Source organism: Pelmatolapia mariae, linkage group LG10_11 (assembly GCF_036321145.2).
Source record: "Pelmatolapia mariae isolate MD_Pm_ZW linkage group LG10_11, Pm_UMD_F_2, whole genome shotgun sequence".
Lineage (NCBI taxonomy): Eukaryota > Metazoa > Chordata > Actinopteri > Cichliformes > Cichlidae > Pelmatolapia > Pelmatolapia mariae.
In genome coordinates, this window is record NC_086236.1 from 58,789,706 (window position 1) to 58,812,783 (window position 23,078).

A 23,078-nucleotide genomic window follows, 5' to 3' on the forward strand; every position below is an offset into this window, starting at 1 on the left:
TATACCCGGTCAGTTGCAATGCAATTTAACGCTCAACTACAAATCGATGCTTTTTGATGGTGACCGGCGCCGAATGATGGTCAACTATAAATAGACGTACATACAAACTCCAAAACACGTTGTTGTTGTCACCTGGTCGACTACAAATAGATCAAATATCAATGACAAAAAAACAACGGTGAATCAACATCATTACAACGTCCCTATAGTGAGACCGTCGGTTTACCACAGTATTTCAGTGTTGTTAAAACATTGGCATTTCAACCCCGACCATAACGACGGATCGGATGAAAAATCAACATCTATTCAATGTCGTCTTGCTATCTGGGTGCCTTGTGTATGGATTCTGGTTGTGCTTACTGACCTCAAACCGATTTGGGCGTGCAGAAATCTGTTAAAAATGTTTTAGTACAACTTTAGTAAGCCGCACTGCTTGATGGATTGTCAGAGCATTACGACTGCCGTAGTGAGGAGCTTCGCGGAGTAATCCGGGTCCAAAACTCCGTCCGCTTCAGGTCCCAAAGTCAAACGAATACTAAGAGTTAAAAACGGTCTAAATTCTTTCATCTTTAATAAAATCAGCAGCGTTGCTGCTTTACCAGGTGTAACAATTAAGTTTAACATCCAGGCATCCATGAAAACAGAATTTATTAAATTTAACGGAGTTACAAGTTTACAGGAAGTTAGCTCGCTAGTTTCCACCTAAACATGACATACCATGTTCTGACTGAGAGATTTTTGAAACTAATTAAAACGTACAGCTCTGCTACCACTTCCAACATAAATGAAGACAGAAAACTAAACAGCAGTGGCGTTTGCAGGGTTACTGAAGTTGGACTACCTAGTATATAATGTTGTGCTACGTGATTGCTAGCGACACAGTTATGTTAGCATAACATTAGCACAGTGAAGCTGAAGGATGAACGCCAACTTTTTTTCCACTTGATAAAAGTTAACGTGAGTACGGTGTATATTTTAGGACATCGTCAGGTCTCAGGAAAAAAGTTGTCAGGTATCAGACTCAGACGAAAAAATGTCAGGTCTCAGACTCAGACGAAAAAATGTCAGGTATCAGACTCAGACGAAAAAAATGTCAGGTATCAGACTCAGACGAAAAAATGTCAGGTCTCAGACGAAAAAATGTCAGGTCTCAGACGAAAAAATGTCAGGTCTCAGACGAGAGAAACTTGCGTATCTCTGTTCGGGAATAGCAGATAGAGCGTAGGCTCTGAGAGGAGGGCCAGCGTTTACGCTTCGAAAACACGACCGAGTGTTTTAACCTGACAGCCTGAGGTGTTCTTCAGTAAACTGGACTACCTGACAGAAGGACCCGAGGCCCCGCTGCACTTTTTCGGTAAGTTAAACGTGTTTGTAAGCTAATCCGTAACTACCGTCCTTAGCTAGGTCCTGAGTCCTAGCTAGCTAAAATGAGCACTCGGCTGTCAGGGTTCGTTTAGCTAATCTGTGCAGGTGAATGAATTTACTAAAGAAATCAAGAGAAACGCCCCGGGCTACTCAGTCACTAATTACTGTTACTGTACTTTTATTACAAGCATTGTACTGTAAAAGCAACAGGCTGCACCCTGCTTCAGCTCCTGTGCAGAGCTGAATATTAAATATGTGCAAACAACAGCATGTTTTCAGTCTCTTGCCACATCTGTAAAGACAGTAACATCTTTTTTAAAAGCTTGTACTTCAGTAACTCCTCATTAATCAGGAACTATGGATTGAAGTAATGTAGTGTACTGTAATACTGAAAAAATGTAAGGGAAGAACTTCAGATCCTGAGTGTGTGAGGACAGAAGAATCAGCTTTATTTCAATTTTGAGGGATAAAATTTATATCTGAGTTTGATGGTTCTGTTCTCTTTGTGATTACAGGAGCTGCCCTCAGATTCAGACCTCAGCCCCATCGAGTGACAGCAGACAGATCATCCAACATGCAAATATATATATCAGCATTAACAGGACCTCAGTTTTTATCTCAGACCTGCACAGCTTCCGTTTTAAACGCTTGATGTACTCAGCTGCATGAAGAGCATATGAGATTTTGTCTAACACAATTAAATAAAACCTGATGAAGGTTAAAGGTCGTCACTTGTATGTTGAACTACAAACTTGTCATCTGGAATTCTTTCACAGTTTTTTGCAGATAGTGTGTTATTTACCATAAAGTGATTCAGAGTTATGCATACCAGAGTAACCAGAGAGGATCATATATTTTTAAATATATAACTTTCTACAGGACTGAATATAATGTCTTTATGTAAAAGTCTGGAGCCTCTGGGGAGCATCCGAGTATTTATAACATTACACAAAGCAAAGGTCTCATTACAGTGTTGATGAAATGCTGGGTTAATCCATCTCCTGGGGCGGGCCTACGGAGGAGTGCTGAAGATTTCCCGGTGAGGGAGCTGGTGGTGAAGATCATGAGTCCTGCTTGATCAATGCGATGAGCTTCAGTGTTCCTGGTGTTTCTTAAATGATGCCTTTTTGAGTGGGTCAACAGAACTTCTGGCACAGGACAGCTGTGATGAAAGAAAGGGAAGAAGTTTCTCCAAACCTCTGGACCCTGGAAACCCAGCTTGGTCCTGATGGTCTCCCTCACTAGTTTCTCTCCAGGGTGACTGTAGATGTTGATATAATATTGACTATTATTAAATGAAAAGAACAAATTACACTACTGAAACCTGCTGCTGTTTTTAAAGTTTCCATGTTACCAGGCTGTAGAGGGCTCTGAAGATTTAAACAGTTTTAGATCCATTACACTCACAGTCTTATGTTAAAATCTCAAAGGACAGCATTATATTTTTGATATTAACAGTAACTCTGGGCTTCTGTAGAGTGTGCAGATGATCTCATTGCTGTCTAAAAATGGATAAAAAAAAACATAAGTGCTGAATCCTTCAATAACACAGACTATTAGAGTAGCAGGTATGTAGCATCGCTAACTAGCTAGCAACAAGCCTCCAACACAGTGCGTATGCTAGCGGCTAATCTAGCTAACGAATTAACAACAGAGTGATTTTAGAACTATAAGATGATAAGCTGTGCGTCTTTTTTTATAACAGTGACATGGTTGTATTTACCTTAATTAAACGAGTCGGCAGTCGTGGTAAACCAGCAAAAAAAGCTCGAGCAGCCGGGCTACGTAAAAAGTGTAGGGGGGCGTGTTTGCGGTCACGTCCAGCGGGTGTGTGGGCAGGAGCGTTACACAGTCGCTCCACCTCAAGTCACTACTCTAAATTTGCAAGATGGCAGCCTCCATCTTAGTCTGAGACCTGACATTTTTTCGTCTGAGTCTGATACCTGACATTTTTTCGTCTGAGTCTGATACCTGACAACTTTTTTCCTGAGACCTGACATTTTTTCGTCTGAGTCTGAGACCTGACATTTTTTCGTCTGAGTCTGAGACCTGATAATTTTTCGTCTGAGACTGACACCTGACAACTTTTTTTCCTGAGACCTGACGATGTCCTAAAATGTACACCGTACGTGAGGGATTCTGGTGGTTAGGGACAAATGCAATCGCATAGCAGGATGCTATACACGGGCCAAACTTCAGTCAGGAGAACAACTGAGATTATTCATCCACAATACAAGATTAGTCATTAATATACTGCAACAACATGGGAATAGAACAGCTGCGAGAGAATTCAACATTAATGAATCAATGTTAAGGAAGTGGATGAAGCGCAGTTTTTGGCTTTCCCCATATTTCAAAAGTGCTTCATCTCTTTTCTATGACTGTCGCCCGGCATAATTTGCAGATGATAATGGTTGTAGCCGCTGCGATGCTTTCGACCAAAACAGGCGCAGCTTGATGACATCATCAACATGCGCTATCACGATAGAGCGGTATAGTCAAAATCTCTATCGTTGGCCAAATTTATATAGTTTCTATCGTATATTGTTTATATCGCCCACCCCTAAGTCAGCGCACAGTTTATATAGTCAGGGTTATCGCCCCTTCTCGCGTCAAAGCAGTTTATTCAACATGCACTTACTGGAAAGAATAGATCATTTCTCAGAACTTATACTCACATTCCACCACGTACGTTACTTGATGTTCTTTTCGGCCTTCCAGGCGCTATCTGTCTCAATGTCTAACTGCTCCCTATCTACCCGAGCATGCTTCTCACGCTGTGTGTGTGAGTGTCATTCCTCTTTTAGTTTCTTTGTTATTGTGCAGGCTCTTTTGCAGTTGTCAGCAAACTCTATTCTAACTCAACTTCTATTTCTAGTTTATCTTATCTTATTCTGTGTCTAAAGAAAATGTGTAGAAAACTTGTATGTGTCAGCGTGTAGCCAATCTCTTATTCTGTCCCTTTTCTCCAATCGATCACCTGGACAGTCGCGCCAGCTGAAGCTTGTGACCTTCCCACCCTGGACTAGAATACATTCTTTAATTTGCAGCCTTATGTGTGCAATAAATCAGAGTAAAAACTTGGGAATGAAATCATGTATTATGTGTACAATAAAACAAGAGTAAAAACCTGTGAATGAAATCATGTTATTCTTCCACAGCGTTTACACTGGAATCTGCCTTCCCATACGGTAAAAAAATATATTTTGAAATATATTTTGAAATGTATTTCAAAATATACAAAAAATGGCCAAAAAATATATGCGCTAAAATACATTTTAAAATATATATATTTATATATTTTGGGGGTGTTTTCTTTTTCTTTTTTCACTCGCAAGCGGAGAGTGTTTGCTAGCGCTGTCTGTGGAAAACGCCGTCTTTACCATTCCTTCCACTGTAAACACCACTGTTTTGTTCTGAAAAAAACATCGCGTGTATATTTTATCATAACTCTGGTTTTACGTGGCCTATCGACACAATTCAAAAACTAGTATATAGTTTGAAGTCCACACTTCCGACCCAACTTGAAATGAAGACTGAATGTGAGTGAAGTTGGCCCCCCCACCTTCTTCAAATCCAACAAAAGTGGTATCAAACGTTTGTGCTGCAAATTTTTTTGTTTGTGCTGCTATCATTTTAAAGATATTAATAAAAATTTCTAGAGGTCAACCAGGCCCCCCACATTAATTAAATCAAACAAAACTGGTGTCAATCAACTGTGCTACATTTGCGCTGGTTTGTGCTACTAAAATTGTCATTTGTGCTGCTTCTGTTTTAAAGATATTAATGAAAATGTAAAGGTCAACCAGCCCCCCCACATTACCCAAATCAAACAAAATTGATGTCAAACTTTTGTGCTAAGTTTGTGCTGGTTTGTGCTGCAAAAATTTTCGTTTGTGCTGCTATCATTTTAAAGATATTAATAAAAATTTCTAGAGGTCATCAGAGGTCCACCAGCCCCCCCATATTAATGGAATCAAACAAAATTGGTGTCAATCAATTGTGTTATGTTTGTGCTGCTAAAATTGTCATTTGTGCTGCTTCTGTTTTAAAGATATTAATGAAATATAAAGGTCAAAAGGTCAACCAGCCACCCCACATTACCCAAATCAAATAAATTTGATGTCAAATGTTTGTGCTACTTTTTTGCTGGTTTGTGCTGCAAAAGTTTTCGTTTGTGCTGCTATCATTTAAAAAATATTAATAAAATAATGTCCTGATGCGTGCTTAATCATCCAGGTAAGTAAATCCCAAAAGGTTGATTCTGTTTATCTGGACATTTTCAGTGGGAGAAATGTATGGCGCGTACTTGACACAAGTGCAGCAGGAAGCTCAGGTTTATTCCTCTGCACTGGTCCCATCATGGACAGCTTTCTTTTGCAGGCCAAGGGGTCATATACAGTAAACAAGTTGTTACAGGTGATTGTTTTCTTTTGGAAACCTTCTGCAATGTTAGGGACAACTTGTGTGCCCTGACTGCAGGCCAGACGGTTTGCCATCGTACACTAGTATGTTCCATGTACAGCTGTACCTGGCATCATCACATACTGCCCATGTTTTTATCTCATAGTTCCCCGGTTTACTTGGGATGTTCTGTTGGAATGGACAGAGTCCTCTGAAGGGGACTTGGTGCTCATACAAAGTCATCTCAGTACCAGGATCTTACATCACAGCAGGAGAAACACCCACTTGTTCCATACACCTCAAATGGGAGCACGTTTGTGTCATGAACGACGATCAACTATTGTGTCTTTATCAAGAAATTATATCCTTTTTGCGCTTCTATGATTAATCTTGTGTCAACTTTAAAACTTCTCTACCAGACTCAGGATGTCATAAACTGGCCGTAGCGACTCTACTGGATGCACGGCAGTAAGAATCAACATACCCACATATGCCTACAGCTGCATTCGATCCATTTTTCTTCCTCTCTCGTTGTCCCTCCTTGTTTGTCATTGAGTTGGCTGTAGAGCAGGTCATCTGCTAATTGGATGGTTGTTGGTTCAATCTCTGTGTGCTCTAGTCTGGAGTTCTTACCAAGGTGTCCTTGGGCAAGTTACTGAACCCCAACTTGGTCTCTGATGCATCCATTGGCATGTGAAAGTTAAAAAGCAGAATACAAACAGCATACATGGTGTATAATGCTTTCAGTACTCGAGTAGAAAAGCAATCGAAGGAGTATGGGACCTGGCATATGTGCTTGGACCGTGGTAGATTGTCTTTCTCTGTGACGCATGAGAGAGTCATGCATCGTCTGTCACTGGGAAGGATAGAAGACCAGATCAATGTTTCCTCACACCTCTTTCTTGCTTGATTCTTTGTCTTCATCATAATTGAAATGGAAGATGTGTAGTCCTCTGACACATCTTCTATTTCAGTTTCACATTCTGAAAATTCAAGAAGCCCAGTCACTTTCTTTCCAAGCTCCTCAGACTACCATGTCCTGGATGCCTGAAAACCTGACGTGTGAGGGCTGTGTGCAGGCAGGAGTGGTAGTAGGAGGACCCAAAGTGCAGACAGTCTTAGACAAAAGGTGAACTTAAACTCAGATTTAATGCTAGATGGCAAACAGAGATCTAGCAAAACTGGAATTACAAATAACAAACTGAAGACAACAATAACCTGAACTGGTAAACGGACAGAACACACAGCAAGATGAGAGTAGATCACGACACAGACACAGAGAAACACAGGGCTTAAATACACAGAGGGAGCAATCAGGGAATGGGTAACAGGAGGGAAACACAGCTGGGGAAAATCAGGCCTAAGGAGACAAGGGGAAGCAAAACCAGATACATTAACATCAGACATGGACCTTCAAAGTAAAACAGGAAACATAACACAGACTGAACTTACAGACACAGACTCACAGGCAGGCACTACAGAGGGAACAGAGACGTGGGACCAGGGCAGACACAGACACTGACTGGACACGGGGATATAGCAGACAGGGGAGACAGCAACTAAGGATTACACAGAGACATAAACCATAAGACAGAACTCTAAGAAAGAAACCAAAGACTAGAAATGATAAATAATATAATAAACTCAAAACGCTGGGTCAACGACCCAGGCATCCTAACAGAACCTACTTGAACATAGTTCAGATTCTTCATCACGTTCCTTCACTTCATAGCCTTCTTCCACTTCTGCAGGTGGGTGATGTGCTTTTTCAGAGACAGGGTAGCATGTGATCTAAATATTGACAATATTTTCTTTGTCTTCTAACCCTGGATCTTCCTGAACATTGATTCTTCCTCCTCATTATAGTAGAGGACAATATATGCATTGTTCTACTGGTCATTGCTTTGCACAACATGGTAAAAAAAAGTATGCTCACAAATCTCTAGTGCAATGGAGGCTTGTGAGCATACTTTCTGTGTATGTATTATTGTAGGGTCTACCTTACAATACGAAGCACCTTGATGCGACTGTTGTTTTGATTTGGCGCTGTATAAAGCAGAGGTGGGACCAAGTCATTGTTTTTTTTAAAAACAATGTTGCAGTTATATGTTAGATGTAAATAATAGACCATGTGTTCTTTTTTAAATCTGTATTTATCTCATCACCTGATGGAACAAGTAACTTACAAAATATGCACAAACTAATTCTGAAATTGCACCTTTTTAATGTACAGCTCAGTTAAACTTTGCTGCAAGAATAGTCTTCCTCTAAATTACAAATTCACAGAATAAACATTCAGTGAAAAATGCAAAAGCAGAACTTCCTGTTGAAACAAAAAGTGCTGAGATTTCCTTATGTACAAAACAATGAACCATCGCAGTAAACTTAGTGTAGTGTGATTAGCTTGTCCTCTCTCTCTCATCTAGTCTCTGTGTGAACAGGTGTGAACATGTGTGTTTGTATGTGTCCATGTGTGAGTGACAGAGGAAAAAAACCCATTATGTATATATATATATATATAAACATTAGGGGTGCAACGATACACAAAATTCACGGTTCGGTTCGGTTCGATACTTTGGTGTCACGGTTCGATATTTTTTCGATACAAAAAAATGTTCATGCTTTTTTAAGTTGTCATTTATTAAAATTATAAATGTATATTTTAACTCAAAAGTACAGTTTTTAAATTTAATGTTGCTGAAACAACAAAGTAATAAAAAAATAAATCTATCTGATTGAGAAATCACTCATCTTTGGAAAAGAGACTTTATTACAGAGAAATGGCTCTTTCCAAAATAAAAGCTCTACTATAGGCTTCTTGTGGGCTATATTCTCAGCAACATATTAAACATATCAGGTCCCCATAAGGAGAATCATGTGCTAACGGCTGTCTAAATGACTCGGGTAAAGTTTGTAGCATGCGTGCTTGTTGTTTTTGTCTGCTTCCACTTGTCTTTGCACTAGGATGATGTCGGAGTAAATGTGCAGTCATATTCATTGTGTTCCCACTAGTGCTGTCAGCGTTAATCTGAAATGACGTTAACGCCACAACACGGCAAATCTCCCTTAACGAGCTACCGCGGATCGCCCCGTGCGTGGGGCTGGACGGCGTCAACACGTTAACGAGCTAACTGCTAACGCAGTAGTTCCCACCCATGTAATTGAGCATTGCGTGGCACATCCGATATACTGTTTTACTTTTGTCCATGAGGCGCTTACCTTCAGGGTCATACTTCACATCAAGACCAAAATAGTTCCAAAGGCCAGATCTGAATGCGGGCGGTGGAGGTTCAATTTGCCATGTTGCAATGAGCTAGCTTCTGTCTTGCTAGCTTGCGCTGCGCTCAGTGGATCTGCGCTCGACAGTGCAGCCTAGGCGCAGTAGACGAACGCAGATCCACTGAGCTCTCAACACAGACAGCATCGTCAGAAGAAAAGTTGATAAAATAAATTAAAAATGTTGTATTGTTCGATACATATGCGTACCGAACCGAAAGCACTGTATCGAACGGTTCAATATTGATACAAGTATTGTTGCACCCCTAATAAATATATATATATAAATGAACAATGAACAAGAATGTGCACTTTAAGTTATTTCAGTTAACTATTCTGCATTGCATTTGCAAAAGACCAAATTGGCCAAAAGTCTGTCAGTCATTTGTGCACGATGAGGCCGTAGAATGATGCCACCATAGCCACAGGAGCACTACATGCAGGTACTGCTAAAACTCTGGTGGCCACATGAAACAGAGAAAGAAGAGTCTGCATGTTCATTGCCCAGAACAAGAGGGCGTTCTGTCCATCAGCAATATCCAGGTAGTGACTTAGCTGTAGAGCTGGACCCTTCCCCACATCCTTCTTCTGCCTCTTACAGTAAGCAGCAAAGAGTCCTCCATCTTCACAGGCCTCTTGGTGTTCCTCACGAGGAGTCACAGGTTGCTCTGACTTTGCAGGATCTGCCGCATCTTGCAGGATCAGATCTGGCAAAACAAATTAACAACAGCAAAAGAGCCTTTATTACAATTTTAGACAAAAAATACAGAAAAAAATATACACTATATTCAATCTTTACCTTTAAGTTTTTGTGTCACCTCTGTCTTTATGTCACAACTGCCCAACACCCCCGGTGCCGTGGCGCAGGCGTCTCAGATGGCCAGCAGTCCCCGGTGGCATCTCCTCTCTCCACGCTGGTCCTCGGGGATTCCATCGTCAGGAACGTGCGGATGAGGGGGGCGCTCACGCTGTCGTTCCCGGGAGCCACCGTTGTCAACATAGTGGACAGAATTCCCAACATCCTGGCGTCCCACCCACAGGCCAACCGGCTCATCATCCACATCGGCACCAATGACATTCCCAAACAGCAATCTGAGCTGCTGAAGCTGGACTTCCTCCAACTCTTCAGCCTCCTTGGTCAGTTGCAGGTGAGTGCTTTTATCTCCGGGCCCACCCCCACCTGCGGCAGAGGGATAGGCCGTTTCAGCCGGCTGCTCAGCCTTAACACCTGGCTTTCCTCCGCCTGTGTCTCCCACGGTGTGGGTTTTATTAACAATTTTGATGCCTTCTCGGAGAGGAGACATCTTTTTGGGGCAGACGGACTCCACCTCAACGCCTGGGGACGCCGTTTGCTGTCCGCCAATTTGGTATTTGGCGTACAGCACTCCCGCACACGGCCCTGTCATTACCCCAAACCGACACTACCCGCTGATCTGTCCTCCACTGACTGATGTCCCCCTGGTCCCAGCTCCTACATTTGTTCCACTTTTAACAGTAATACACAAAACTCTGGACTCGGACCTCTCTCTCCCACAGTCAACACAATACCCGTCATAATCACAAACAGAGAGCAACACAATTATCATAAATCCAGCAACTCCAAAAACATTAATAACCTCCGGCCTCTTCAAAAATCTCAGCATTCATTGAACTCTACTGTCAAAAATCCACCAGTCTCAATCAGTATGGCACTTTTAAATGTCCGCTCTCTGTTGAATAAGTCTTTTATTATTAATGATTTAATTTTAGATAATAAACTTGATTGTTTATTTTTAACTGAAACATGGCTGGGTTCGGATGCACCAGTTGTTCTCACTGAGGCCTCCCCACCAAATTTTAATTTCTCTTTTTCCTTTAGAAGTGGTAAGAGAGGTGGTGGGACCGCATCTTTAACCAACAACACACTCACCACCAAACAAATTCTATTTGATCATTTTACCACTTTCGAATTCCACGCTATTGTTTTTAGCAGCCCTCCAGTTTTATCTGTCACAATTTATAGACCACCTAGAGACAGTGCTGCTTTTATCAAGGAATTCTCAGAATTTTTAACAAACATACATTCAAAGTATAACATGATAATTCTAACCGGTGATTTTAATCTGCACATAGATAATCCTTCTGACCCTGCACCAAAAGAATTCTTAAACATTCTTCACTGTATGGATTTTACCCAGCACGTCACGCAGCCGACTCACAACAGAGGACACACTCTGGACCTGGTCATCACCCATGGGCTGTCCACCAGTGTGTCCTCTGTTGTTGACTTGGCTGTCTCTGACCACTACTGTGTGTTTTTTAACATCACCGGTTTTATTCAGCGGGAGACCTCGGTGCGAACTGTGAGGAGGCGCTATCTAACCTCTGAAGTGGTGTTCCACCCACAACAGAGAAAATGCTGGATCCAAAGCAGCTGCTTTAAGGTACACTGGATCTGAAAAGGGGGCAGTGATCCCATCTTCTGCTCTAGCCATTCGCACACTGATAAAGATTCCAAGAAATCTTTTGTTCAAAGATGCTTGGAGGCTCCTGACCAGACCATTCAGGAAACGGACTTGAGGCTTCAGTTTCTCAAGGTGGTGATTGAGGGACAGCACGGATGGAACAACAGCACTGATCGTGACTATTTTCTCACCTTGTGTCAAATCTGTTGCTTCTCCAAAAGGCTTCAGGATGTCCACCATCTCCTTCAACAGGTTCCACTCTCGTGTTGTGAATAATAACTCCTTGTGCCCAGCCATTTCAAGAACAGCACAGAGTTTTAGATGTTCACATTGGAGAACTGCCTTTACTTGTCTCATTGTTGAATTCCATCTTGTGATTACAGCAGCAGGGATCCCTTTCTGTTCACCAAATTCAGCTTCAAACACATCTTTGAATGTTGTGCTTGTGTGCAGTAGAGAGGTGAGCTTAGATAACTTTGAAAGTGAAGGAGATGCCACTTTGGTCTCTGACAAACCATCTCTCACCACCAGCTGAAGTGTGTGCGCAAAACACTGCAGGCGCTGTGTCTTTGCCATAGCAGCACCTACTGTTTCCTGATCTTCCAAGGTTAAGTCGTGCCAGAGCTCTGGGTCGTCAAGATGATCACCATCATCATCATGTTCCTCACCTTGCTCAGTGGGGAAGCACACAGTGAATGCTTTCCGCATATTGGCAGCATTGCCACTAATAATATAGTCTAGTTTATCTTTGATGTTGTATTCGTCACATATAGCTTCAAATTTCTCACAGATTCTTTCACCAGTGTGTAATCCTTTGAAGCGGTCAAAGGCCAGCAGTTTGGATTTTAGCTGCATCCTCTCTGTCTCTTTCTGTATCCAGTGCACAGTGATACCAAGGAAACCCCTCATCCTTCGGTCTGACCAAATGTCCACAGTGACTGAAACATGATCAGTCTCGCGCAACTGAGTTTTTAACATTGAACGTTTCTCAGCAGTGAGGTTCTCTGTTTTTGATATAATTGTTCTGCGACATACCGGGCTGTATTTTCTGTCAACTACTGTCAGAAAGTGCCGAAAATTCTTGTTTTCCACAATAGAAAGGGCCAGGTTGCAACCAATAATCAAGTCACTTAATAATGCATTCGTGATAGCTTTCTGCTGTGGATGAGTCATGCTGTACTGTGTCCATAAACTGTGATATGGAAGGCTGTTGAAGTTCATTTGTGATCCCCTTTTTCATCTGGTATTCTTCAAATCTGATAGAGGTAAGCATATTAGACTCATGTCAGAAATTCCATTACAGCCATTCATGAATTGCATTTGACTTTAAGTTGATCCTAATAATCCTAAATAAATATTAACACTTAAACCCTCATAGTTTTCAGACAATAAAAAGACAATAAAAAATATAAATAAAAAAAATATAAAAATTATTTATTAAAACACTTTTCTCAAAACTCTGCATACAGTTCTAATAAGCAATGTTTAGCATCCCTGATAAGAATAACTGACCTTTGCAAATAAACAACAGCTAATAACATAAGATCAAAGTATTTTATTTGATGTATCGACATAAATGACAGAAGAAAAAGGCCATGTATAGCAGGACTACTCAATTACACACTAAGGTGGGCCAGATTTTCTAACCAAAAAAAAAGTTAAACACGACCATACACTAATTGCAGATTAAACACAGTGATTTTGAATTGTGATGTGATGGTAAAATAAATATTTGTCAGTCTAAACTGGGTTAAATCTACGGGGTTAATGATGAGGAGGAGACGGAGAGAAACTCTCTTCCCTGAGTACAGCTACAGAACCAGAAATAGCATGACAAACATATCATACCTGTTAAAGCCAAACAGTATCATCAACGTAGCCCGGAGAACATTTGCTAATAAGATGAAGTTAGCTAAGTCAGCTATCTCATCGTATCAAAAAAAAAAGCACCACCTACCGTTCTTTATGCAACTTCAAATGTCGGACAAAGTTGGAAGTTGTTCCATCTCCGTCTGTGATTCTCTTCTTGCATGTTTTGCATATTGCGTTTCGTTTTTTGTTGACTACTTCGTAGTTTATGTACCTGAAAGAAATTACTCTTGGGAGCATTTTTGGCTTGAGCGTTTTTGTTTTTTTAAAATCTGGTTAATTTGATTGGCTGTGCTACAGCTCATGCTCACATACATACCGAGTGTGGTAAGAATGAATGAATGAATAAAGTGAATTAATGGTCCGCACTTTTTATATGATATGTATGTTAAATTTTAGATTTGGGTAAAATATCAAGTCTTTTCAAGTAAACAGGTTCAAGTCCAATTCAAGTCCCAAGTCACTGGTGTAAAAGTCCAAGTCAAGTCACAAGTCTTACAACCTTTTTTCAAGTCAAGTCTAAAGTCATAAAATTAATGACTCGAGTCTGACTCGAGTCCAAGTCATGTGACTCGAGTCCACACCTCTGGTATAAAGATCAAAGATGTTTGAAAGCAGTATGGTGTGAAAATATGGCCCTTTGCAACACTTTGTACTTTGGGGTCATTTTTGTCCACGAGGACCACAGGTGTTATAAAATCCAATAAAAACCGCATAAATAAATCAAATTACTTAAAACTTATTCCAATCATGCATAGCATAGTAATGAATAACTTCTGTTATTTTCAGACCATTTGATGAATAAAAAACACATTTTTGATAGCAAAAGATTTCTTTAGAGGACAAAAATGACCCAAGGACAACACAAGGGTTAATCTGGTACATCGCATCACTGCAGTCTTACGTATTTTCCCCACACCTGAATTAAAAAATACAGATATTTACAAATAACAGCTTCAGCTGATGCAGACTGACTCAATCTGATTCTAGATGTTCAGCACCCAGAGACACAGAGGGGGACTGTTTAAATTTTAGTGTTAACCTGAGTCACTGATCATTTGCAGTATTACAGAGTCTGGCAGTCTTTGCATGATGCACACGTTACTGTAAGTTTCTAGCTGACTCTCAGGTGTGACAGGTGTGCCAGCAGGAAAGAGTAATAACCTGCATCCTAAGGTTTGTCATGCAGGATTAAAGGAGCCAGGCTTTGTTCACACAGCTAGGGTTGCAAGTATCATACAGTTTAAACGAAGCACTGAAATGTGCACATATTTATTATAGATGCATTGAAGCTAATCGAGATATTTACTGTCAATCTGTGGCTGCGATTAATCACTTTACTGGGAACTTTATTAACTAGTAACTTCGTTAGTCATGACAGAAGCTAATATTTCTGTCCTAACATCATTTAAACAGTAACAACTTTACTACAACATAAGCTAACGTTTACACCGTAACTTTAAGCTAGCACCATAAAGTTCTGTTCTCAGCTGACACGAGTGGCACCCAGTGTGATCTTCCACTGCTGTAGCCCATCTGCTTTGAAGTTCAATGTGTTGTGTGTTTAGCGATGCCCTTGTGCATACCTTGTTTGTAACAATAGTTATTTGACTTACTGTTGACTTCCTATCAGCTCAAAGGAATTGTCCATTTTCACACAGAGAACTGATGCTCGCTTGAGCGTGCTAGGGAGATTGTCAAATGTCTTCTTTATGGGGGAAAGAATTAAAAATTTATGGGTTTTTGTTTTGTTTTTTTTTTCATTTATGATTGAGGAATTGGGAATGGTAATGGTAAATGGCCTGTATTTGTATAGCGCTTTACTTAGTCCCTATGAACCCCAAAGCGCTTTACACTACATTCAGTCATCCACCCACACATTCACACACAGGTGATGGCAAGCTACATTGTAGCACACTGACAGAGGCGAGACTGCCAGACACTGGTGCCACCGGGCCCTCTGACCACCACCAGTAGGCAACGGGTGAAGTGTCTTGCTCAAGGACACAACAACCGAGACTGTCGGAGCCGGGGCTCGAACCGGCAACCTTCCAATAACAAGACAAAGTGCCAACTCTTGAGCCACGATCGCCAGATGGAAATGTTTAGTAAGGAGCGTCCAAGATTGGATTCTGGGGCAATAGAAAAAGATCATGTGGTCCGAGTGCAGATTTACACTGCTGAGTGATGAAAGCATCAGGGTGAGGTGGATGAAGTGTTGCACATATTATGCCTATTATGTACTGTGCAACCCCATGATGGGAGTGTTGTGATCTGGGGTTGCTTCAGTAGGCCAGATCTAGGTTCAGCAACGTTAAGTGTTGTTGAACCTGTTGGTTCACACTGTATGGTCTTGAGGTTATGCGAATTACAAATTAATTTTATGTTGTGCTGTTTTTTATTTACCGTTGGAGAAATGTTTCTATTGTCACACGTCGATGACTGCAAAAAGTCCTCCTGCTCACCGCTTGTCTCCAAAGAATTAATTTTATTTCTTAGTCTGTTTTGTGGTTTGTTTGTTTTTTGCGCCAGCTGTAACGCTCCCTGATTTGTAACAGTGTTGAAAGCGCAATACATCTCAGCATTTCCTCTGTGAAGATTTAGTTTGTTATAAAATTCATATTAAAGCCTCTGCAAAGCATTGGGACGCGGTGCTTCCTCTAAGTAAATGTTTGTTAACGACATCCTGTTATTAAAAACCTTTTGTTGCTTTTGTTGTACACAGCAGCGTGTTGTATTTCATTTCCTGGCATCCCTGCCCGCTGTTAAAATGCATTCATTTCCTCCAATTTCCTGTAAAGTCAAAGACATTTATGATTTTAGCACTTCAAAAAGACAAAATATCTGACATCCTTGTTTTCAGTGTGCTTTTCCCTTCTGGCTGGGTAGAATAGAATAGCCTTTATTGTCATTGTACAGGGTACAACGAAATTGGAGTGCCACTCCCTTGGTGCAAAATGCAGTAATAAATATAAATGTAAAATATAAAAAGTACAATAAAACAATCGTAAGTACTCAAACAATAGTAAGTACGATATATACAGGATAGCAGCATTAATATAATGACAGTATGAATAGCAGCATAATATAGTGACAGTGACAGTATGGTATAGATAAGCAGGTTCAATTGTTTTTGTGCTTGTTTACTACGGTGATAGCTCTGGGAAAGAAGCTATCCCTGAATCTGTTTGTCCTGGTTTTATGTGACCTGTACCGTCGGCCTGACGGTAATAGTTCAAACAGTTGATTACTGGGGTGAGAGTATTCCTTGATGATATTGCCAGCTCTGCTGAGGTACCGAGAGTTTGCAATGACCTCCAGGCTGGGCAGAGAGCAGCCAGTGATCTTCTGGGCTGTGTTGATGACCCTCTGCAGTACTTTCCTGTCTGCAGCTGAGCACCCTGCATACCATGTTGTTATGCCGTACGTTAGGATGCTCTCTATGGTGGCTCTGTAGAATGTCACCAGCAGCCTCTCCTCCAGGTTGTTCCTCCTGAGCACTCTCAGAAAGTGGAGACGCTGCTGGGCCTTTTTTACCACCGCCGTGGTATAAAGAGCTAACTCATTAGGTTGAAGCCAATAAGGAAGTGCATGTGCAGTCATTTACAAAGGGAGTAAAGTCCATGAAAGGGGACAACAAGAAAGCAGCTCGTGGATACACAGATTATCCTCACAAGGAAGTGCTTCACTTATTTGTTTGAGTCTGGATTTGTTGCCGGTCAACTATTAGATGTGATCGTAGAGGAAAACTGTTAACATTCATCAGAGAGATGGCCGATGAAATACAGAGACAAAACTCTCATATTTACAATTACATTGGAGGTGATCAGATTTAACTTTTAGCAGTATATGATCAATAACTTAAGTCATCTAAATAACATGAGTCTTGTAATGGAGCTGGGATAATTTGGATCTGCAAAACACACACAACATAATTTCCAAATAGATTTCTGGAAGAAAAATCATTCAACGCATAGCTTCATTTAAGCCCAATTAATTTCATTAGCCAGTTGTTATAGACAGCTGGTATTTCATGTTCTTCATTCTTTGACTATTTTAAAGCCACATGAGAAACGGATCTTATTTAGACGTTAAATAGTTTCCACTGCAGCTGCATTGCATCTCCTTGTCTCTTTCTGTGTATTTTATTTATTTAAAAATATCATAAATTCTTGGGGCAACATCATGACCTTTATGTTCAGAGGAAGCTTTTTGTTTACTGTGTTTTATTTTTTTCAAATTCAGATAAATGCAAGGTGTATGAAGTTAACCAGACGATGAAGTTCTATCAATACCCACTCGACTTCCTTTCGGGAACTGTGAGACGTTGAGAGACTTGCAGAATGTATATAGACCTGCACTTTAGACTTTAATAGAAGTGTCATTCCAGTTATCATTCTGCAAAAAGATGACACTGAGAACACATTCAAGGTACAGCTGGAGTAAATAATGTGTTTTTATGTGTGGTGGTTTAAAAATAGAAAGTCACCGGTGTTACTGACATTATGTTGGCATGAGCATGAAAGTAAGGCAGCACACGCCGAACCACTACACTGAAACTAAAGCAGCTAGTTTGAATGAGCTGTGACTCATTTTAGGCTTTACACCTGTGCTTTTTGTACTGCACTTTGTCAAAGTGTTTTAAGTGAATGACACTGGTTCATTTGTGCTTTTAGGCTTCACATTGGAGCTGAAGCCTACAATATAGGCCTAAATAATAAATCTAGGCCTATATTGTAGACAAAGTGAAGAAATTGCACAATTCTCCTGCTTTTATTCTCAGCTGGCAAAATTGAATTGCATTTTGAGCTTGATATTCTTCTCTCCTTTACAGGGTTTTATGGAGTATTTGTACCTGTTTTATGGCTACTACAACATCACAGAGATGCCAAACAGGAACTTCTCCTATAACATCTCTCTTGCCTACATCCTCACTGCTGTCTTCTACTTTGCCTTTTGTCTCATCTGCATCGTAACATGGTCAGTTCCACAACCGAAATGACCAGGTTTTGGATTAGAGGGCAAAATTGGGTTTACTTTACTGAATTTATGGGGTCTGGAGACACTATAATTTGTGTTAAACAGATGCATTATGTAAATAAAGGCTGTGTGTTTGCATGTTTAGCTTAGAGTCCTGAGTTCAGTCAGCCTGACTTCTGTCTGTATCCTTTTCACTGGCTGTTCACACACAGGATGGGGACTGCAGCTTGAGTTGCTGTGGCAACGGGAAGCAGCATGATTGTGTTCACCGGATGGGACTATGGTTGCCTGGGAGACAGAGCTACCAAACTGAAGCAAAAAAACATCCTCTACCAGCTGCAGGTCAGAAGGGATCTATCCTACTTAACAGGATGAAGTGCTGGAAAAGAGAACTGTGACCCACACGTGGCAGCTTTGTTTCACTGTTTCGTATGCACGATGTGCCTTCAGGTGACCCCTCATTTCTCTTCTCTCCCTTGGCCAGGTGGATCTGGAGAAGGAGAGTCGAAAGAGACACGAGGCTGATCTGTCAACATCAAAAAAAGTGATTTTATACTCTCTGCGTGTTTTAATGACTGTTCTTTCACTTGGGTTCATTGGAGGAGCTTTCTACGGCATCTGTGAGGCCACAAAGTTCAGCCAGGTAAACGATGTAAAAATAATGATGCCAACATGATCTTGAAGCTCTGGGTGACCATCTCCCATTTCTGCTAAACAGAAAAGGACTTTTAAGGAAGAGGAAGAAATCGTTCAATTGATTATTCTGTATCTCCCATCCATGGTCATCACTGCCGGAAACTTTGTGGTGCCTCTGCTGTGTGACAAGCTCGCCTTAGTAGAGCAATACTCCCGCAGCACTACTATCATATTGGCTCTCTTAAGGTTTGTGAGAAAGGGCTTATGTCACATAGACTGCATTTAATTTGTTTGTGTTCGTAATGCTTGAAAAAAAATCTGATCAGTCACTCCAAGCCCATATCTGAAATTATCATGAATACACAATGAGATATGACAAACTCCAGCAAATGTGGAAATTTTTATTGTAAATAAGAGAGTAAATGCAGAATTATAACACTATAACAACTATTGATAATGATGCTGCTGAATCTAATTTAAACATTGACCACAATATTAAATGCGATAAATAATTTTACTCACTTTAATCATAGTACTATAACTAGGCCCATAATTATCAAGACTGCCTACCTTGCCAGGTTCATCCTTAACGACTGGCTCTAACAGAGCAGACAACAATGGGTCTAGTCACAAGCCATGGATCAAACAAACAGCAAATTGGTAAATGCCTGATAATAAATATAATCTAACCCAGATGTTTTATTATCTGGCCACGATAGCTATACACAAGCTGCTATAATGCTTTTGCCATAATTCTCCAATATAGTGTGCAATACGAAGGAAATTACGCTGGAATCACCACCTTACCTGTTCTACAAATTTCTATTTCAACTCAGGTTACTTTGTGTGGCATGTCCTTCAGTTTTTTAAAAAAAAACTAGCTCACCCTGGCTCCCACATAGAGAACAACTTACATCAGCTAAAAACCTTGTTCATACAGCCCTCAAGGTAAAATAAACACAAAAAAACAGCTTAAAACCTTCCCTGCTTTAAACTTGGTCATTAGTTTTATGTAACAAATTTTTAAATATGGTAGTGTATCCTTATCTGTGTTGAGTTATCAAGTAAGATAGTGTGAAATTAATATTAGATGAATGAAAATTAGCCATTTCTCTTCCACCCCCAGGCACTGTCTCTGTTTGGTGAGTCTGGGTGTTCTCCTCTACACTCTGTCTAGTTGGATCACCTGCGACGTTGACGAGTTTGAAGGAAGCTGTACACTGTGCGAGTACAACTACAATGAATTCCAAGTAATTGTATTACTTGATGTGATACATGCTGTACTGATCTTCATTTTTAGAGCATAACAGCACGGAGAGAGTCCTATAAGACAGACCTTCTGTTGTTTGTGTATAAGTTCCCTGTCTGGATCAAGACTTTTCTGGGTAAATTAAGCACGACCCCTTGAAGCCTTCGACATGCAAAAGAAAAACTGACAGAATAATTTAATTGGAAACTCATTTACACTCTGTTTGTATTTTAAAAAGTCATAAATAATAATGATAAAGCATGTCAGGTGTTGGGTCTAAACTCAGACCCCGCTGATCTAGGGACTTATTCCCGTGAAGGAAAAACAAGGCAACAGCGGTCGATCGATTTACTTGCGCAAGGGAGGCCTCGTCGGTATCTCAGGAACGCACTTCGAATCCTACCACAAAATGGTAGACTCCGGCCTCCGCTCACTGCCTTTTATTGGAAGGTACTTTTTATAGCATAAAGATATGAGTCGTATTAATGCGAATGCATGCTGGATATATGAATACTGGTCAATCAGTCTTGTGTTCAGCTATGTAGTGTTTTTGTGTGTGTGTGGTAGGCTTGTGGTGGATAACTGTTCCTGTAAGCCTGTTCAGTGGGTGGAGCGGCAGGAGTTTGTGGTTCCCTCCAATGTGCTCGGGCTGGTTTATGGTCAGACCGTGGTCTGGGTAGGAGCTCTCTTTTGCCCTCTGCTGCCCGCCATCAACACCTTGAAGTTTGTCATCCTGTTTTACTGCAAGAAGGTAAAGCTCTAGCTTTAACACCGCCAACACGTCACACGTTGCTTGGTGATTGTGTCCCTAATCCAGTATTAAATTGCAACTTTCTCCCCGCAGATAACACTCTTCGAAGACTGTCGGCCAGCGCTGAGGACGTTTCGTTCCACCACCTCCACCTTCTTTTTCCTGTTGGTGCTGCTGTTTGGATGAGGCTTGGCAACAGTTGTCATGATTTACAGTCTCTATGAGTGAGTGTTTCATACTTCCCTGTAACAGTTGCAACACAACTGCTTTTTCTGCAGCACTGTAAGAAAACTCGCTGGATGCTGTCACTGCTATAAACTTTGCATGAAAACATTTTTCATGTTATTTAACATTGCTGAGGACAAGTGTGTCCCTCTTCCTCAAACAGGATCCATCCCTCTTACGGTTGCGGTCCTTTCCATTCATCCAGTACCATGTGGTCGACTGTTCCCGATTCTCTCCACAATCTCTCTGAAGTCACAAAGGAGTTTCTCTTCTTCGTCGGCTCCCAGGCATTCTCCATCCCTCTTTTTGCATTATCAATGTGCGCGAACTCTCAGTATGCTATTTGTGTAATGATGACCTGCAGATTAAATAGTCCTTACTGTGCATTTCATGGAGTAATATTATGTCTCTCTTCTCCCTGGCAGTGTGGTGATGTGCTATGTCGTAGCTTTAGCAACTGTCTATGGGAGAAGCATTGCACTGCTAAAAGCTCAGCTTAAACTGGTAAACTGCTTCATTATTATTATTGTTGTTGTTGTTGTTAGATAAAGTCAGGTATTTAAGGAAAAAGCCAAAGAAGGAAAGTAAATACATCCTCTTTCAATTGTTCAGGACATAGTAACAAAAAAATCATCTGGTCCTTATCAGACTCTAACATGATGTTTTACACCATGTGATTACTTAACAAAAATTATGCCCAAATGCAGAAGCGCTGTGTGACAAACTAGGTACACTTCCTGATTCAGTAGCTGGTAGAACTACCGTGTTCTGTATGACTTTATTAGTCTCTCACATTGTTGTGAAGGAATTTTGGCCCACTACAGCTTTTCAGTATGTTTAAGGTCAGGACTTTGACTGGACCATTGCAGCGACCTTGGCTCTTTTCTTTGTCAACCATTCAGTTGTAGATTTGCTGCTGTTCTTGGGATCACTGTCCTGCTGTATGACCCAATTTCAGCCAAGCTTTAGCTGTCAGACAGATGGTCTCATAGTTGAATCTGAGTACTTTAGACTTAAGCTGTGTTGCCATGATTTACAGAGAAGAGGCTTTCTCCTGGCAACCTTTCCAAACAAGCCAGTCTTTTTCAAACTGTACTATCAGTTTTCTACAACTGCTTCTCCATCATGTTTCAGTATTTGTTACAAAATGAAACAGTCTAATACATTTATATGGATACACCGTAATAAAATGGGAATGGTTGGTGATATTAAAGCCAACAATAAGAAATCACTTTTAGTGTTCACCTTGACACGAAGTGTCCCACTGATATTTCAATCTTTTCCAGGTGGAAGTTAAAAAAACACTTTGTATTGTTCTTGGTTGTTTTTTGTAGTTTTACACATGTATGCTATCCCCCTGACAATAGCGATCACATCACCTCTTATATCTCCAAACATTATAAGTGAAGGACACAGAGATCCACTTCTTTACAGTCCCAAAATTAAATGGGGACCTTTTATATATGTCATTAGTCTTCATTTTGAAACAGTAAGTTAAATGGTTTCCTGATTCTCACATGGACTTATGGGTTTTTGGTTTACAGGAGAGCCGTGACAAACAGTTCCTGATCAAGCAGATTGAGAGCCTGAGTCGGCAAGCTCACATACTGACACATCATGCAGGAGTACAAGACTGAACACGACATATGGGCAAGGATTTACTGTCTTATAAAACAACATAATAAGACTTTTTTTATGATGTTTGTAATTTAATGCAGGTTGCGTTTTACCACACACGTCTGCACGAAGATAATTGTATTAAAAGTTGTGATTTTTTTAAAAGGAATACATAAAGAAGGAGAATTAAAACTTGATCATTATTAGAGTATAACATTTCCACTATGTAAATAGATTAGTGCCTTTTCTGTCTGTCCTTCAA

At 40.6% G+C, this 23,078-nt stretch overlaps 1 protein-coding gene across 1 annotated transcript in view; it reads left to right on the top strand.

Annotated features, from left to right (window-relative positions):
• LOC134637585 (potassium/sodium hyperpolarization-activated cyclic nucleotide-gated channel 1-like) overlaps positions 1 to 23,078 on the top strand; it is a 43,120-nt gene that overhangs the window by 17,894 nt on the left and 2,148 nt on the right. Inside the window, exons 4-11 of the mRNA XM_065471788.1 lie at positions 18,193 to 18,338; positions 18,551 to 18,680; positions 18,823 to 19,220; positions 20,101 to 20,974; positions 21,068 to 21,198; positions 21,363 to 21,518; positions 21,625 to 21,703; positions 22,744 to 22,849. Of these exons, the coding sequence (XP_065327860.1) occupies positions 18,193 to 18,338; positions 18,551 to 18,569 (165 nt within the window). The 3' untranslated portion in view covers positions 18,570 to 18,680; positions 18,823 to 19,220; positions 20,101 to 20,974; ... (2 more) ...; positions 21,625 to 21,703; positions 22,744 to 22,849. The remainder of the gene's footprint in view (positions 1 to 18,192; positions 18,339 to 18,550; positions 18,681 to 18,822; positions 19,221 to 20,100; positions 20,975 to 21,067; positions 21,199 to 21,362; positions 21,519 to 21,624; positions 21,704 to 22,743; positions 22,850 to 23,078) is intronic.